Genomic DNA, 19,131 nt, shown 5'->3' with positions numbered 1-19,131 from the left:
ATAGCTCCAGTACTTTGGCCACCTCATGCGAAGAGTTGACTCATTGGAAAAGACTCTGATGCTGGGAGGGATTGGGGGCAGGAGGAGAACGGAACGACAGAGGATGAGATGGCTGGATGGCCTCACCAACTCAATGGACATGAGTTTGGGTGTACTCCGGGGGTTGGTAATGAACAGGGAGGCCTGCCATGCTGCAATTCATGGGGTCGCAAAGAGTTGGACACTACTGAGCGACTGAACTGAACTGAGCTGATAAGGGATTAATCTCCAGATTTACAAACAGTTTGTGATGCTTAACAGCATCAAAACCAACAGAACACTCAAAAAGTGGACAGAAGACCTGAATAGATATTTCTCCAAAGAAGACATACAGATGGCCAGCAGACTCATGAAGAGATGTTCAATGCTGCTGGTTATTAAGGAAATGCAAATCAAAGCTGCAGTGAGGTAACACCTCACACTGGTCAGAATGACTATCATCAAAAACTGACAAAAAAATAAACGCTGGGGAGGGCATGGAGAGTAGGGAACCGTCTTACACTGTTGGTGGGAATGTAAATTGGTATAGCCACTATGGAGAACAGTATGAAGTTTCCTTAAAAAACTAAATATAGAGCTACTATTGGAAAAGACTCTGATGCTGGGAGGGATTTGGGGGCAGGAGGAAAAGGGGACAACAGAGGATGAGATGGCTAGATGGCATCACCGACTCAATGGACGTGAGTTTGAGTGAATTCCAGGAGATGGTGATGGACAGGGAGGCCTGGCGTGCTGCGATTCATGGGGTCGAAAAGAGTCGGACACGACTGAGTGACTGAACTGAACTGAACTGAACTACAGAGCTACCATATGACCCTGCAGTCCCACTCCTGCTCAGCATGTATCAGGAGGAAAACATGATTTGAAATGATATATGCACCCCAGTGTTCATTGCAGCCCTGTTTACAATAGCCAAGACATGGAAGCAACCTAGATGTCCATCAGCAGATGAATGGATAAGACAGCTGTGGTACCATCTACCCAATGGACTATTACTCAGCTGTAAAAAGAACACATTTGAATCGGTTCTAATGAGGTGGACAAAACTGGAGCCTATTATGCAGAGTGAAGTAAGTCAGAAAGAAAAACACCAATACAGTATATTAATGCATATATGTTAATGCATATATATGGAATTTAGAAAGATGGTAACTATGACCCTATATGTGAGACAATAAAAGAAACACAGATACAAAGAACATACTTTTGAACTCTGTGGGAGAATGCGAGGGTGGGATGATTTGAGAGAATAGCTTTGAAACCTGTATATTATCATATGTGAAATAGATCATCAGTCCAAGTTCAATGCATGAAATGGCACTTAGGGCCCGTGCTCTGGGATGACCCTGAGGGATGGGATGGGGAGGGAGGTGGGAGGGGGGTTCAGGATGGGGGACACATGTACACCCATGGCTGATTCATGTCAATGTATGGCAAAACCCACCACAATATTGCAAAGTAATTAGTCTCCAATTAAAATAAATTAATTAATTTTTTAAAAAAGAAGATGTGGTATGTATATACAATGGAATATTATTCCGTTAAAAAGAATGAAAAAAGGCCATTTGCAGCAACATAGGTGGACCTAGACAGTGTCATACTGAGTGAAGTAAGTCAGACAGAGAAAGATAGATATCATATGGCATCCCTTATATGTGGAATCTAGAAATAAATGATACAAATGAACTTACATACAAAACAGAGACTCACAGATTCAGAAAACGAATTTATGGTTGCCTGGGGGAAGGGAGTTAGGGAGTTTAGAAGGTCATGAACACACTGCTATATTTAAAATGGGTAACCAACAAGGATCTATTGAATAGCACATGGAAATCTACTCAACATTATATGCCAGTCTGGTTGGGAGGGGGATTTGGGGGAGAATGGATACATGTGTATAGATGGCTGATTCCCTTCTCTGTTTACCTGAAACTGCTGCTGCTGCTAAGTCGCTTCAGTCGTGTCCAACTCTGTGCGACCCCATAGACGGCAGCCCACCAGGCTCCGCCATCCCTGGGATTCTCCAGGCAAGAACACTGGACTGGGTTGCCATTTCCTTCTCCCAGTGCATGAAAGTAAAGTGTGAAAGTGAAGTTGCTCAGTCGTGTCTGACTCTTCGAGACCCTATGGACTGCAGTCTTCCAGGCTCCTCTGTCCATGGGATTTTCCAGGCAAGAGTACTGGAGTGGGATGCTATTGCCTTCTCCAACCTGAAACTGCTACAGCATTGTTAATTGGCTATACTATACCCAATACAAAATAAAAAGTATAGTCTGAAAAAAATAATGCTGGAATTTCAGTTTAAGTAAAATCTACAGATCAATTTAGACAGAATTTTCCCCTTAATTATATTGAGCCAATCTGTGAACATGACCTGGCTCCCCATTTACTTAGGTCTTTAATTTCTCTTAGAAGTGTTTTGTAGTTTTCAGTCTCTTTTATTTATTTATAACCTTTTTATGCAATTATATTATGTGATGTTGTTATAAATAGTCTTTTAATTTCATTTTTTTAAAGGTTGTTACTAGAGTGTAAAAGTACAATTGATTTTTGCTTATTGATTTTATATCCTATGACCCTGCTAAACTTATAGGTATAGTATATTACAAATCTAACTTGGGTCATGTTAATTCATAGGGTTGTTTAATCAACATTCTGGGTGGCCATTTTTTTTGTCTCTGCTTTGCTATTTTAAAGACATACCGTTATCATCTGTCCGCCATACTCTGTGATAATAAATCAGTCATTGATATCAGGGTTCCCAACCCCTGGGCCGCAGACAGGGCCGCACAGCAACAGGTGAGAGGCAAGTGAGTGAGCAGCGCTGCTTCTGTGTTTACATCTCCCCATCGCTCACATTACCACTTGAGTTCCACCTCCTGTCAGGTCAGCAGTGGCATTAGATTCTCATAGGAGCATGAACCCTACTGTAAAACTGTGCCTGCAAGGGATCTAGAGTGTGCTGCCCGTATGGGAATCACCTGAAAACTACCACCACCACCCTTTTCCATGGAAAAATTGTCTTCCGCTAAACCTGTCCCTCCCTACCACCCAAAAGGTTGGGAACACTGATTTACAATGTTGTTTTCCTTCAGCTGCTGTTAGGATCTTCTCTTTATCTTTGTTTTTTTAGCTATTTAATTCTGATGTGCCTTGTATTTTCTTAATTTATCTTCCTTAGGATTTGCTTTAATTCCCAGATCTTCAGTGTGATATTTTTATCAAAATTTTAGCCATAACTATAGATTTTTTTATGCCCCAGTTTTTCCCTCTGGCACTCTCATATCACTTGTTACACTTTTGATATTTTGGGGTCTTTAGTTTTTTTTCTCTATGTTGTTTGGAGTGAATAATTTTTGTTATTCTATCTTTGAATTTACTAACTCATTTCTGTAGTGTCTGATCTGGTCTAAGTCTTATCTAGTAAAATTTTCATTTCTGATATTATATTCTTACTTCCAAAATTTCCCCTTGGTATTTTTTTTAATGGTTTCATTTTTCTGCTGAGGTTCCTCATCTCTTCCTTCATTAAGATCAGCTGCTCTCAGTCATTTGGTAGTGTATAATTATTGCCTAAAAGTACTTGCCTGGACTTCTGGTTTCTGATCTGGTTTGGAAGAGACTTGGACTTCATCACTTCCTTTCTACCAACAAGAAAAGAGCTGAACAAACCAAATGTCAACACATCTTTTTATATCCATTTGAGAATTGAGGCTGCATGATAAACTTCTGCCCACCTCACCTGAACTGGAAAGAGAGATAGCCAATTACAGAGAATCACATCTTGCTAAAGCAGAAACGTATCCATGAACAGAAATCACCAGGAGCCAGTACCAGGGGAGCAAAATTTACACTGTAATTGACAAATTTCTGGGGGCTCAGTTTGGACAAGTTTGAGTTGGTAACTCCAGAGGGCCCAGTCTTAGGGGATACCCACACTTCTATGAGTTTTAGCTTGAGGAATCCTACCAGATTTGCATAATGATGATCAGAGAAATCCCCTCATGCAGGGAGAGGTGGAAATAGTCATTTGTAGATACATTCAGAGCATTCTATCCTTCTTAACAAGACCTTCCTCCTCAGAAGCTCTTTCTGGAGCCCATCTGACCTGGAGGACCCAATTCCAGCCCTCTCTAGCCATTCACTTGGGGAAGGAAAATTCCCAACTTACATTATCAGAGAATTGCAAATTAAAACAATGAGATGCCATACACACCTGTAAGAATGACTAAAATCAAAAACACTGACAACACCAAATATTGATAAGGATGGGGACCCAACAGGAATTCTCATTCATTGCTGTTGGGAATGCAAAATGGTGCAGCCAGTTTGGAAGATGGCTTGGCAATTTCATACAAATCCAAACATACTCTTACACTACAATCCAGCTATCATGCTTTTTTATTTTTTTCCCAAATTAATTGAAAGTTAGGTCTATGCAAAAACCTGCACATATATTATGGCAGCTTTTTTCATAATTGCCAAAACTTGAACTAAACTGTCCTTCATCAGGTGAATGAATAAATCTTTGTTTATCCATATAATGGAACTTTTTTCAGTAATAAAAAGAAGTGAGCTATCAAACCATAAAAAGACATGGAAGAAACTTAAATGCATATTACGAAGTGAAAAAAGCCAATCTGAAAAGGCTAAATACTATATGATTCCAACTGTATGATATTCTGGAAAAGGAAAAACTAAAGAGATGATCAGTAGTTGCCAGGGGCTCGGGGGAATTGGGAGAGAGTCAGGTGGGTGGAGCACAAGAGATCTTTAGGACAGTGGAACTGTTCTCTATGATGTTGTGATGGTAGGTGTTTGTCTTTATACATTTGTCAAAGCCCATACCATGCACAATACCAAGGGTGAACCTTAATGAAGTGATGAACTTTAGTTGTTGATGATGTGTCAACATTGGTTCATCAGTTATAACAAATGCATCAAATTATTGGAGAAGGAAATGGCAACCCACTCCAGTATTCTTGCCTGGGAGACACCATGGACAGAAGAGCCTGGCAGGCTACAATCCGTGGAGTCGCAAAAGAGTGGGACACAACTTAGCGACTGACCAACAACATCAAATTATAACAAATACAAAACGCAAATAATAGGAAAAACCTGGGGGCTTGGTGTATAATTGGAATTTTCTATAATTTCTGATCAATTTTTCTCTAAAACTGCTCTTAAAAAAAAAAAACTTTAGTTTTAATTTTTTTTTTTTTAATTCTTGCTTGCTATTTCTAGCACCTGGGTTATTGTGGAGTCTATTTCAACAAACTGCTTGTATCGCTTGATTGTAAGGTACATTTTCCCACTTCTTTGCGTATCCAGTGGGTGTTCTTCAGGGCTGGAAGCAGTTGCTCCATGTATTTTGTCAGGTTTTGTAAGTTGTTTTCAGTAGAGTCAATCCAATACCAGTTTCTCTGTCCTGGTCTCAGTGAAGTTAAATAGTGCTTTTCAACTTTGGCTGTGTATTAGAGTCATCTTGGGAACTTTAAAAATTATCAGTGCTAAATGGGGCCCAGACATGGGTAGAATTTTTTAAGTTCTCCAATTGATTAACAGGTTTGGGTGGTAGTGGTGGTTTAGTCACCAAGTCATGTCTAACTCTTTGCTACCCCATGGACTGTAGCCTGCCATACTCCTCTTTCGTGGGATTTCCTAGGCAAGAATACTAGAATAGGTTGCCATTTCCTTCTCCAGGGGATCTTCCTGACTCAGGGATCAAACGTGTGTCTCCTGCTTGGCAGGCAGATTCTTTACCACTGTATCACCTGAGAACAGTGTTAGGCCTTTCCCTAAATAAGAGGATTCTGCTAGGGGGAGTGGGAACTGAAATCTAGCCTGTCTTCCCTTGAGGCAGGTTGTATCTGCCTATGAAAAGAGTACCTTTTTGTTTTGGTTCCTGTTTGTTTTCCTTTTCCATTATGGTTTATCACAGGATATTGAATATTGTTCCCTGTGCCATACAGTAGGCCCTTGTTGTTTATCTGGTCTGTGTCTAATAGTTTGCCACTGTGAATCCCAGACTCCCAATTCTTCCCTCTTCCTGTCCTCCTCCTCCTTGACAGCCACAAGTCTGTTCTCTGTAAGTCTGTTTCACAGATGCCTCATGCCTCCCCTTGTCCCTCTGAAGATCCTGTCTCACCAACTCAGGGAGATAGGCTGAGGAAATCAGAAACTCAACTGGCTGTATCTTGATGACGAATAAAACATTTCTCCAATTCATTGTGTATTTAAAACCAAAGAACCTCTAGTCTTCTTTCCCTTTAGAAAACATTTTCAATGTAATGTAATTCCTAGCTATAATCTGATTTCTGTCTCCTCCACGTACCCTTCAAACAAAATATATTTTCCGTGCCCTTACTGGTGCTTCAATTGCTGTCCGTAGCTGACAAAGCCTTTAAATAATTAGAAATGAAAAGGTCAAAATACGAATATGATGGAAGAAATATTCAACTCGATTTGACCAGTATTTACAAAGCACTTGCTTTTATAACGTACCAAGATGTATTTTAGGCAGATAGCAAAGATCATCCCAAATACAGCTCCTACTCTAAAGAATATCACACATTAAGAGGGGAGACAATTCACATAAACAATTATTTTAAGGAAAAATGTGGTGAATGCTACAATGGTAATTGTCATAGCTTATATTTGCATATACCTTCCAGTTTAAAAAAGAAATATCAAACACGTAATTATGCTTACTCTTCACAATAACTCCGTATGTAGACTAAGTATTAAGTGTAATTGAAAGCGAGTCATCGAGGCTCCCAAGGTGAAATGCCTGAGGTCGCAGTGTCAGTGAGTCCACCCATCAGCTCACCTGACGTGTCCTGGGCTGCCTGGCACACAGCATGAAGCAGGAGCTAGGCGGTCCTACCATTTTTTCGTGTGCTGCGCACTCTTCTTGGTGTGGGGGACAGAATCCCCATCTTCAAGGAGGATGAATGGTGAATCCGTAATGTAAGCCGAAGTTTCTTACTCTGCATTCTGTTCTTTCTTTTAACTCATGCAGTAAGTACCAACATACAGAGGTTTGGCAACACTGAGGAGAGAGGTTAATCTTATGGGGGTGGTTATGGGGGCCCTTGCGGAGGGTGTTTTTCTTCCTACCACCTAAAACCTCATTGACTTGTTAGATGCACCATGTTATTCATACTCCCTTTTGGAATTTTTCAGGTGCGCAGGTTTTCTGAGGCCTTCTTTTGTTTTGAACATCCAAGAGAAGCTGCCATTGCATACCAGGAACTTCAGTGAGTAGCACAAATCCAAAGTTTAAATGATTTTGTTTCCTTTTATATAAGATATCATCTCAGAATTTATCATGGCGGAATATACAATATTTACAGCAAAAGAAATGAGAATTTGAAATTCAGAAATCTCCTGTTTAATCAAATGTGTTTAATCTTGTGAATTGCTTCATGAAAGACCCCTGCCTTCCGTAAAGAATCACATTGCACTACTATCCCATCCCACACATGAGATCTACCCACCCTTAGGAGTCCCACAAGGCCCTGGTTCCAGCCTTCCGTTTGGTCATCTTGTTGTACCTTTATTTTCACAGGTCAGAATCTCTTACATTTACGATTATGTATTGCAGGTTCTCAAAAGTAGTCTGGCACTTTTGAGACTGGCAAAAGACTGGCACTTCTTGCCATTATGTAAAAGATGTATAATTCAAATATCCAGAGTAGGTGCCTTTTTTTTTCCCTACTGAGTATTTTTAGATCTGGTTTTCTTTGGCTTTAAAGAATATTTTGAGGACATTATGCTGAGTGAAAAGAAGTGAGACATAAAAGAATAAATTATATATGATTCTGTTTATATGAAGTTCTGGAACACATAAAACTAAGGTGAAGTAAAAGTCAGGACAGTGGTTGTCTTGGTGTTGACTTGGGCGGAGAGTTTGCCTGGGATGACATTAGAATACTCTCTAGACAGGTGGAAATGTTCTGATTCTGTGTCCACTTACCAGAACCATACAGCTAAGGTGTATTTGTTTCAGTGCCTGTGAACTGTACCTTAAAAGAGAACTGTAAATAATCATAGGGTGTGTGAGTGGAGGTTCAGACAAAGCGAGAGGGAAAATGCTCACTGTTGAAGCTGATGGGATTATTTTGCTATTCTGTGTACTTTGATTTGTTTAGGAAATTTTTCATAAGAAAAAGTTTTTTAAAAAACTTTTATATTAGAAAAGTATATACCTTTTTAAAAATAGCTGTTGTGTTTATCAGTATGTGTTAAGTAAGCAGTAGGAATGGAACACTTTTTTTCAACATTATCATCAAATCATTAGTAGGCATTTGAGCTTTTGGTCTTTCTCTTCTATGCTATTCTCAGCTAATTAGGAAGTGCATATATTAAGTACAGATAAATCGCTTTGAAATAACATTTGTTGCCGGGGACCAGCCCCGGCTGATCCAGGGTATTCGAAGGAGAGACGGCATAGGCGAGGATCAGGATACAATAGCTTCAATTAGATATTAATTAAAGATATAAAGAGTAATAGAATAAGGATAGCTCAGTAGGAAAATTCAGTGGAGAAAAGAGGCTGAGTAGCTTGGTTTACGCGGGAGACCAATAAAACTTCAAGACAAGAAGTTTGCACCACTTACGTAGGCCGCAGGCGTCCTTCCGTTCTCCCGAAGGAGAGGAGACACTGAGGCCTCCCCGGTCGGATCTTAGAAGCCCAGGCATAATTAGTAAGCATGGTGGGTTCCGCGCTCCAGATGGAGACTCAACCAGAGTGAGAGAGAGCGCGACATGGGGAGACCAGTATTTCGAGAAACTGATCCCAAATCTTTATTTTCCAGAGTCTGTTTTTATACACTGAGATGTTATACAAAAGTCACGTGGGGACAGCAGTCCTGACTTTTATTAAAGTCAGGTGCTTCACACAAATGTATACAGAGGTCTTAGGGGTGTTACATCATCTTCTGGCCAGGGGGGCCTGCTGACAATTTACGACCCTCTCCTTGTGACAGCGGTCAGTCAATCAGGACACTTATTTCTCCAGGGCTGATTATTCTCAAAACAGACGCCACCTAAATAAAGTTACATTCCTACAGGGTGAGGGTGTAGTGGGTTTTAGTTAAGGAAAGAATTTACTTAGCCTAAGGTCTAACGTGATTAATATCAAAGGTTAATTCTATATATTCATTAATGTGTGTAAGGGCAGGGGATATGGAGACTTAGCAACAAACATTGGCTCAACAAATGAAAAACCCTTCACCAACACAATTTCTAATTAGCCCATTATACTTATACTAATAGTTTTCTAACTTTTCTAAGGAACCTGTTTTTAGAAGGTTTAAAGCATCTTGTGCCTCTCACGGTTGGGAGGCTGTGAGCGATCACATGTGGCCGGACAAGCCTGTCAGGCAGGCCAGAGAACCTTCAGAGGAGTTTGTAGGTTAAAACACTCTTATCACGCCCAGGAATTATTATAAACTGGAGCTCTAAGTTAACTCCTTCTCCAAAAGAGGTGGTGGGGGACAGCCCCCCGTAAAGTCAGAGGTGTAGGTGAGCACAAAGTAGTAAAGTAGGCAGGCTCTGGTTATGGGGGTAGACGCTCGAGGATTTCCAGGGGGACTCCTGAGGCTCGATCCCGCCTTTGCGTATGTCGAGCCTCCTTCCTCATGACCTTTGTCACGGGCGGAGTACCTCACTCTGGCCCCCAACAATTTGTCAGTAAACCATAATTTTTATAAGTCAATAATTTTCATTGTAGCAGTTTTTATCTCTGATCAAGGAACTCCTTTGTCAGGAGCTTGTGTCTTGAGTGGTGGGGAGCACATGACTGATGAGGGGATGGTGCCCGGGGGACTATGAGGTGGAACTGGTGTGATTATCTCGGTTGCAGTCTGACGTGAGACATGTTTTTCAGTGCTCAGAGTCATCTCCAGATGTGCACCGCTATCAAAAACACTTCCTTCTGCAGCTCTCTCCCACCCCTGCCTATTGAATGTAGTGAATTAGATGGAGATCTCAATTCGTTACCTATTATCTTTGAAGATAGGTATTTAGATTCAGTTACTGAAGGTAAGTGTAATCTAACTATAATATGTAAGCTATGTGTCATTGACAGTATATTATACCTACTATACATAAAGCCATTCCTTAATGTGGGACTTTTTTCCCCCTCCAGTTTTATTTATTTTTGAGGATATTAGAAAGTTATAGTCAGAAAAAGTAGTCTTAATCATATAAGTTCTTACACCTTGTCTTAAATCTGAATTTCTTTTTCTTTGGATAAAAGACTTAGATGCACCCTGGATGGGAATTCAGAGTCTTCAGAGATCAGAGTCCAGTAGAATGGATAAATGTGAGACTGAAGAAAGCACTCTAGCTGGACTTTCCAGCCCAGAGTTGAAAATCAGACCTGCTGGGACCTCCAGTTTTTGGTCTACAGAAGGTGAAAAGCAGCTAACAAAGTCTCTAAAAGGAAAGAATGAAGAATCAAATAAATCCAAGGTTAAGGTTACTAAGCTCATGAAAACAATGAAACCTGAAAACACAAAAAAATTAATAAAACAGAACTCTAAGGATTTGGTGGTTTTGGTAGGCTACAAATGCTTGAAAAGTACAGCATCAAATGATCTCTTTAAAAGCTTTGAAGGCAACCCTACACATAGTCAGAAGGAAGGTCTGGACCCCACAATATATGGATATAATTTTGATCCAAAGACCTACATGAGACAGACAAGTCAAAAGGAAGCTAGCTATTTGCCAGCTAATACAGAAAGAACTGAACAAAAGTCTCCAGATATTGAAAATGTGCAACCAGACCTGTTTGATCCTTTGAACTCTGGCAGCCTAAATCTTTGTGCAAATTTGTCCATTTCAGGTAAACTTGATATCTCCCAGGATGATAGTGAAATTGCACAAGTGGAACACAGTGTGGCATCCAGAAGCTCATCAGACGATTGCCATGATCGTCAGTCTGCCCCCACTTCAGGAGTTAGGACAATTGAAGTTAAGCCATGTAATAAAGACTGTTTCAGTGGAGAGAAAGTAACTGTTAAAATAGGACCTTGGACAGAGCTTCAACAAGATGAAATATTTGTGGATAATTTACAACTGCCCAGCTTTGAGTCCTTAGACTCTAATGGTAAATCTAAACCTATGGAAATAACACTTGAAAAGGAAGCTTTGCAGGAAGCTAAGTGTCATTCTGTCGGGGAATCGTTAGTTAAGTTAAGAAATAATCAACCTGCTTCTACAAGAGAATACCACCTTGTAGTGAGTGGAGACACCATTAAGTTACCAGACATTAGTGCCACGTGTGCCTCATCTCGGTTCTCAGACTCAGGTGTGGAAAGTGAACCAAGCTCTGTTGCAGCACATCCAAACCCTGACATAGTCTTTGAAACTGTACCAGGGCAAGGTCTTTTCATCAGTGAAAGGTTATTTCCTCAGCTTTTGATGAAGCCTGACTGTAATGTAAAGTTTTCACTAGGCAGTCACTGTACTGAGAGTACAAGTGCTTTCAGTGAGATCCAGTCATCCTTAACCTCCATAAATTCTCTGCCTTCTGATGACGAGCTGTCACCTGATGAAAATCCTAAGAAATCTGCTGTATCTGAATGCCACCTAAGTGATAGCAAAACTGTGTTAAATCTAGGAACAACTGATGTGCCAAAATGTGACGATAGGAAAAAGTCAAGTATTATTTTGCAGCAGCAGAGTGTCATATTTTCAGGGCATTTGGACAATGAAACTATAGAAATACATTCCTTAAATTCAAGCACTAAAGACCCTTTACAATTTGTTTTTTCAGATGAAGATACTTCCAGTGATGTGAAAAGTAGTTGTAGCTCCAAACCTAACTTGGACACTGTGTGTAAAGACTCCCAGAGTCCTGATAAATCCAGTGACTCTGTAGGAACCACAGTTCCATTAAGTTCAGAACTGGCTTGTTCAGGCACCCCTTGTGTCGTTTCAGGTTCCGTTTCCACCAGGGCAGATAGCAGTGAAGATAGAACTGTGAAAAGGAAAAACAGCGATGCATTAAATCCCAAACAAATGTGTTCAGAAGCCCCTGCAGTTAAAGATGAAACTTACCTGGGTACAGGTGATGCTTTTTCAGCCAGTCCTGATATGGTAAAGCAAGGGCTTGTGGAAAATTATTTTGGCTGTCAAAGCAGTACGGATGTTTCTGACACATGTGCTATTAGCTACAGCCATTCAGTTAGCCCTCAGAAAGAAACTTCTGGAAAAGAAATGAGTAGTCCTCAGCGGGATCAGGGTAAAGATGAGGAAGAGGAAGAGCAGGATCAACAAATGGTTCAAAACGGGTATTATGAGGAGGCAGATTACTCCTCTCTGGAGGCTGCGGGAGATGCTCACTGTGCAGATGGAGCTGACCTGGGAGGAGAAAGACTTGCCAAGTCTGAAAGACTGGCCGGCGACTATCTGAGCGATGGCATAACCATGCCTACTGTCTGTACTTCTGGCTGTCTGTCCTTCCCGTCTGCACCACGAGAGTCCCCTTGTGGCGTTAAGTACTCTTCTAAGAGTAAGTGTGACGCTGTTACCAAGCAGCCGAGCAGCGCCTCCCACAGCTGCACCTCATCTCTGTCCTGGTACGAAAACTCGCCAAAGCCTCAGATACAAGCGTAAGTAGTGGAGCGCAACGGCATGAGCTGTGAGAGAGGGAACATGTGTGTATCTTTCTCTGGAAACATGCATATTTCACATTCTCTGACTTCTGTAATATAGAAAGTATTTCTTTGATTAGCTGTCCAGAATGGACAAGTGAACTCAGTATGCTGCCTGAGACAGACCTGTAGGTTCCTATATGATTGTCCTCTTCTATTGGCTAAACATCCCTGATATAACTTTTTCATCGGTAGTTGTGTGGTAAAAGTGTGGAATAGTTGAGCTTAAAACCCTTTTTTTCCCCATCATTTCTCCCCATTTACTCCCAGACAGAAGTTAGGTTTTATAAGGACATCTAGCAATTAAGGACAGTATTAGATAATTACTAGAAACTTCCTCAGCCTGCCAGACTCAGATTGCCTCAGCTAAGTCAGTGGTTCCAGAATTGAGATTTAATGGTCCAGTTGAAAAAAAAAAAATCCAGAAAAATTTGAAGATGGCATAGATTTACTAGTATGGCACAGTTGTCTACCACCTTAATCCAGATGGAATTATAATCCCTAGAGTAAAATGTCTGGGTTTGGCTACTATAGGTTTTTAAGTTCCCAGATTATTCTGATGTGTGCACATAAGTGAGATCCATGGTGCTACAGCTAGTGAACCCACTGAGATGAGAATTTATTGTTATTCAGTCACTCAGCTGTGTCCAACTCTTTGTGACCCCACAGACTACACCACACCAGGTTTCCCTGTCCTTCTTGATCTTCCAGAGTTTGCTCAAACTCACGTCCATTGAGTTGGCGATGCCATCCAACCATCTCGTCCTCTGTCATCCTATTCTCTTGCCTTCAATCTTTCCCAGCTTCAGGTTATTTTCCAGTGAGTTGGTTCTTTGCATCAGGTGGCCTCAGTATCGGAGCTTCAGCTTCAACATTAGTCCTCCAAGGAATATTCAGGGTTGATTTCCTTTAGGATTGATTGATTTCACCTCTTGCAAGGGACTCTCAAGAATCTTCTCCAGCACTACAGTTGGAAAGATCAATTCTTCAGTGCTCAGCCTTCTTTATGGTCCAATTCTCACAGCCATATATGACTTTACAGACCTTAGTCAGCAAAGTGATGTCTTTGCTTCTTAATATTGCTGTCTAGATTTGTCATAGTTTTTCTTCCAAGGAGCAAGCATCTTTTAATTTTATGGCTGCAGTCACCATCTGCAGTGATTTTGGAGCCCAATGAAATAAAGTCTGTCACTGTTTTCATTGTTTCCCCATCTGTTTGCCTTGAAGTGATAGGACTAGATGCCATGATCTTAGTTTTTTGAATGTTGAGTTTTAAGCCAGTTTTTTCACTCTCCTCTTTCACTTTCATCAAGAGGTTCTTTAGTTCTTCACTTTCTGCTGTAAGGGTGATGTCATCTGCATATCTGAGGATATTGATATTTCTCCCGCCAATCTTGATTCCAGCTTGTGCTTCATCCAGCCCGGCATTTTGCATGTTGTACTCTGCATAGAAGCTAAATAAGCAGGGTGACAATATATAGCCTTGACATACTCCATTCCCAATTTTGAACCAGGTGAGAAGTGCCTACTGAAGAATTATAATGTGCTAGAAGGGGGCTTCCCTGGTAGCTCAGCAGTAAAGAAGCCTCCTACCAATGCAGGAGACACAGGTTCAATCCTTGGGTCTGGAACATCCCCTGGAGAAGGAAATGGCAAACCACTCCAGTATTCTTCCCTGAGAAATATCAGGGACAGAGGAGCCTGGCAGGCTATAGTCCATGGGGTTGCAAAGAATTGGACACAAAGTGACTAAACAATGACAGATGTGCTAGGAAGTTGGAGGAAATTGTTCCACCTCCTGGCAGCTCAGTCTCTTCCTGAATCAAACATGAAAGCAGTATTCTTCACCCAGTGTGTCCCCCTCAGTTTAGTGTTCAGCAGCTTACTTGAGTTTTACTTTCATCAGCCCAAATCATATAATATTAAAATAGTTCATAATTTTTCATGTTCTCAATCCCCAAGTTGAATAGATATGTTTGTGCCAATTTTATTTAATCACATCCCCCCTTAGTTCTATTCCTTCTTACTGATATTTTTAGAGAAAAATACAAATAAGTTAATCTACTAAATATAATACCTGCCGTTCTCACCAGTACACTGTGTAGAATAGTGCCTTTTTTTCCATTTATGTAAGATTAAAAAGGAGCAAGGGACTTCCCAGGTAGCTCAGCTGGTAAAGAATCTGCCTGCAATACTGGAGACCCTGATTCAAAACTTGGGTCGGGAAGTTCCCCTGAAGGAGGGCATGGCAACCCACTCCACTATTCTTGCTTGGAGAGTCCTCATGGACAGAGGAGTCTGGCTGGCTACAGTCCATAGAGTCGCAAAGAGTCGGACATGACTGAGTGACTAAGGACATACAGCACAAAAACGAGCAAGGAGGGTAAGATTTGGTCACAGGATCAGCATCAGACTGTTAGTCTTTGCAGTACTTCTCCCAGCTTTTTCTGCATACAATATAAAGTTCTGTAAAAAGCATAACTCCATTCCTAATATTTTCTAGTGGATTTCAAATTTAAAAGAATATTTTTAAGTGATGTCAGGGTGTAATTACTTATTGTATTTGATCAGAGTATGTACTAAAAAACAGGGATTGAACCCAGGTCTCTTGCATTGCAGGCAGATTATCAGCTGAGCCACCAGGGAAGCCCTAGTAAAGAAAATCACTGTCTAATTTCTAAATCATTTAGGTGATCACACATATTTCAGTATTTTAAAATCAAATATTTCTGGGTTTCCTTTTCTGTAGTTCTCTAAATTCAGTAGATTATCTTTTTGGTTCTAAAAACTGAATGTAATGCTTAGTAAATAATATCTTTTATAACATTTTGCTTTAGCTTCCTTCAGGCAAAAGATGAATTGAAGCAACTTAAACTCCCCGGGTTCATGTACAGCGATGTTCCTCTGCTGGCATCCTCAGTCCCTTATTTTTGCGTGGAGGAGGAGGAGGAGGACCATTGTGGAAATGGAGTGCATCTCATTGTCTGTGTGCATGGCCTAGACGGTGTGTAACATCTGTGGATATAACCCGTACCAACTCGATATCTTCTTTTCCTAGTAGATCTCGTTTAGTTTTAATCATTGACCTGAAGAAAGATTTCTAAATTGCTGATACTAATTATTATCTTAAATACATTCTAAAACAGAGAGATGTTTAATTTTGCTAAGTATAATATTAGATTTTTTTTAAAGCAAATTTTCCTTGGAACTGATATCCACATGCTGACATTTTCTTATATTAACTTGGGGTTTTTCTGTCGGCTCTCTTACTGTTATTTTCATCAGCTGTCACTCGTGGCAATCATTTTGTATCCCTTTGGTTGTCTTTCTGCTTCTGTCTAGCTTGGTGCTTTAAACTTTATGGATAAGAAAAATCAATACCTAAGAATAAAAGATTCACTGATTAATTAGGGTATAATTTAAATTCTTAATACCTGTTCTTACTTGCTCTAATTTTATGACAGCTATTTTGGTTACTCAGCAGCCTATTTTTCTTGGTTAGGAACTGCGTTAGAAGATACCAGATATCTCTAGACTAGCAGAGTCAAGTCAAGTCAAGTGAAGTCGCTTAGTCGTGTCCAACTCTTTGCGACCTCATGGACTGTAGCCTGCCAGGCTCCTCTGTCCATGGGATTTTGCAGGCAAGAATACTGGAGTGGGCTGTGTTATAATGTGATTCTGTAATAACAAAGTAACAAAAGATTTTATGGATTATAAAAATGCTAAAGTGAAGTCTCCCAGTTGTGTCTGATTTTTTGTGACTCCACAGACTCTGTAGACTCCTGCCAGGCTCCCCTGTCCATAGGATTCTCCAGGCCAGAATACTGGAGTGGGTTGCCATTTCCTTCTCCAGGGGATCTTCCCAACACAGGGATCCAACTCCCATCTCCCTCACTGCAGGCAGACTCTTTACCGTCTGAACCACCACAGGTCTAAACTAGTAAATTATCATTAAATTGGATATTTTTAATTAAAAAAAAAAAAAAAAAACTGCAACCCAAGAAATAAAATACCTCAAATACTAACCTGTTTCCTTCCCCTAATAAAATTTTCAAAGAATTATCCTCCAAGAAAAGTTTCTTGGCTTAATAGAATCTCTGATAAAGTCCTCTTTGAAATTTCCAAGAAACACTATTCCATGTTATAGAAATTGGTCCAGAATAATAGGAAAAAAGATGGAATGGAGCCTATTTTATTCCTTGAAGTTAACCTAACCTTGTTATTAAATCTGAAAAAGATGTAACACCGACACTCCAAAGAAAAGTGGAGCAATCTAACATAAATATACTTAATAAGACTCTAGTAACATTGTAGAAAAATGAATTCATTAATTGATTAAATGTTTCCCAAAACCCTCCAGCAAATGAATCAATATATTAAAGTAGCTACAGCAAATAGAATTTAGTTCCCAGAATGCAAGGATAGGTAAATATAAAGAAATTTATATACTATATTAGTAAATCAAGTAATATAAAATTCAATATTCATTTCCAGTTATGACAAGTAAGCATCAAACTTTAAGCCTTAAATAGCACTAGTCTAATTCGTTAATGTAATTAAGCATATATACTTACAGCTCATGGAAAACATATACCTAGTAGTGAGATGCTAGAGGCATTTCTTTTAAAAATCAGGAATAAAACAGTTAATTCTGTCTGTTCATGACATAGCTAAAAAGAGGGATAAAGTAAAAATTCAGCAGTTGATAATGATATGTATATATTCCTAAGTAAGCCAAAAGAATTAACTGAAAAGCCACTAAACTAATTTTTAAAGATACTAATTTATATTTATATATTACATATGTATATACTGATTATTTATATTTATGTATGATAGCTGTTATAAATATTTTGTATTTATATATATCTTTTAAGTTAGTAATTAAACTGCTTTAGATTATTTAAATGGATTTTTATTTCTGTTTGTCTGACCTAGTACTGCCAAAGAAAAAGTCAGCAGATTAAATCGAAAATGCACTCAAGTGTGGTTAAATGCTCATGCAGAGAGTGATGGTGACGAGTTAGTCAGTTGGTCACTCACAGCCGCCATTGCCAGTGGTCAGCACAGCATGTGCTGACCGTGGGACAGACGGGGAGCCGGAGTGGGTGTGAGGGGTTGATAGCATCGTGCATCCAGACCTCTGAAGACACAGGCTGTTGGGGAACGTTGTCTGCTGGTGGCGATCAGCCGTGACATGAACAGAGTGGGTTCTGGTGCACAGGTCCTTGTCTCTTCACAGCTGACTTAGGCCCTCCACATATCCTCAAGATGATTAACAACCTGTGAGGATGTGTGCTGCATCTTTTGCTTTATCTTGTCCTTTAGACAGAATTTTCATTTTCTTCATTTTCTAGGTAACAGTGCAGATCTCCGATTAGTAAAAACTTACATTGAACTTGGGCTTCCTGGGGAAAGAATTGATTTTCTTATGTCTGAAAGAAATCAGGTACAGTATGACTGTGTTTTCAGTGAAAGCATACATGTTTCTACCAGTTTCTACCTAAATATTGCTTACTACAAAATGTCTGTAGTAGTAGAAATAATTTTTCTGATTTCTATAAAATTTAACATTCATGCATATCCTAAGGAATTTGAAATGATTTATAACTCAGTTTTTGAGCTCTTTACATATGCAGAATTTCTAGTATTTCACATTTCTATGCAAATAGTTCATTAAATAATTAAACCATTTCAAATAACCTTATATTCAGTTCTGTTAGTGTGCCAAACAGTCTAAACAAAGTATTAATGAGAAAACTGAGCCTTTTTTCCTGGAAATTCACTGCTTGTTCATTTTAGTATCATGAATATTACATTCACTAACTTCTCTAAAAAAAACTGGTCTTTAACCATATTTTCAGTACCCAAATTAAAGGTAATGTTTATATTCAGTTTTTCCTGTGTATATAATGTGTATGTTTTGCTTTTGTTTAGAATGATACTTTTGCTGATTTTGATAGCATGACTGATCGCCTTTTGGATGAGATAATACAATATATTCAGATATATAGTCTAACAGTCTCAAAAATAAGGTAACTTTTCTTATTTACATAACTTATTTTTATGTCTCCATGAATTATAGAAAAATTAGACAGACTGTCTGGAAATTTTTGGTCCTATTCTAAAATATAGTAGACAGCAATTCAAATTAATATAAAGAGAAAAAATTAAAAGATTTTAGGGAAATACTACATATTGTATAATTCTGTTTATGTGAATTGGCCAGAATTGGCAAGAGAGAAGTAGATCAGTGATTACTTAGGACTGAGGGAGAAGGAGATGGGAGCTGATGATAAGTAAAGAATGTAGGGTTTCTTTTATTTTTTATTTTTTTTAATTTTTCTAATTTTATTTTATTTTTATACTTTACATAATTGTATTAGTTTTGCCAAATATCAAAATGAATCCGCCACAGGTATACATG

General features: G+C 39.4%; 1 protein-coding gene across 3 annotated transcripts in view; it reads left to right on the top strand.

Moving 5' to 3' along the window:
- The window catches only part of FAM135A (family with sequence similarity 135, member A), a 153,737-nt gene that overhangs the window by 109,163 nt on the left and 25,443 nt on the right, over positions 1-19,131 (top strand). For 2 of the 3 annotated variants that reach the window (XM_010848498.1, XM_010848499.1), the window contains 6 exons: positions 7,225-7,298; positions 9,932-10,086; positions 10,304-12,662; positions 15,542-15,708; positions 18,062-18,153; positions 18,642-18,739. In XM_010848498.1, coding sequence (XP_010846800.1) covers positions 7,225-7,298; positions 9,932-10,086; positions 10,304-12,662; positions 15,542-15,708; positions 18,062-18,153; positions 18,642-18,739 — 2,945 coding nt within the window. The remainder of the gene's footprint in view (positions 1-7,224; positions 7,299-9,931; positions 10,087-10,303; positions 12,663-15,541; positions 15,709-18,061; positions 18,154-18,641; positions 18,740-19,131) is intronic. The other variant, XM_010848500.1, reaches the window with a different exon arrangement.

Source organism: Bison bison, unplaced genomic scaffold, assembly GCF_000754665.1.
Source record: "Bison bison bison isolate TAMUID 2011002044 unplaced genomic scaffold, Bison_UMD1.0 scf7180017864268, whole genome shotgun sequence".
Lineage (NCBI taxonomy): Eukaryota > Metazoa > Chordata > Mammalia > Artiodactyla > Bovidae > Bison > Bison bison.
The sequence above is the reverse complement of the archived record's forward strand: the minus strand, read 5'-3'. Positions and strand labels throughout refer to the sequence as shown.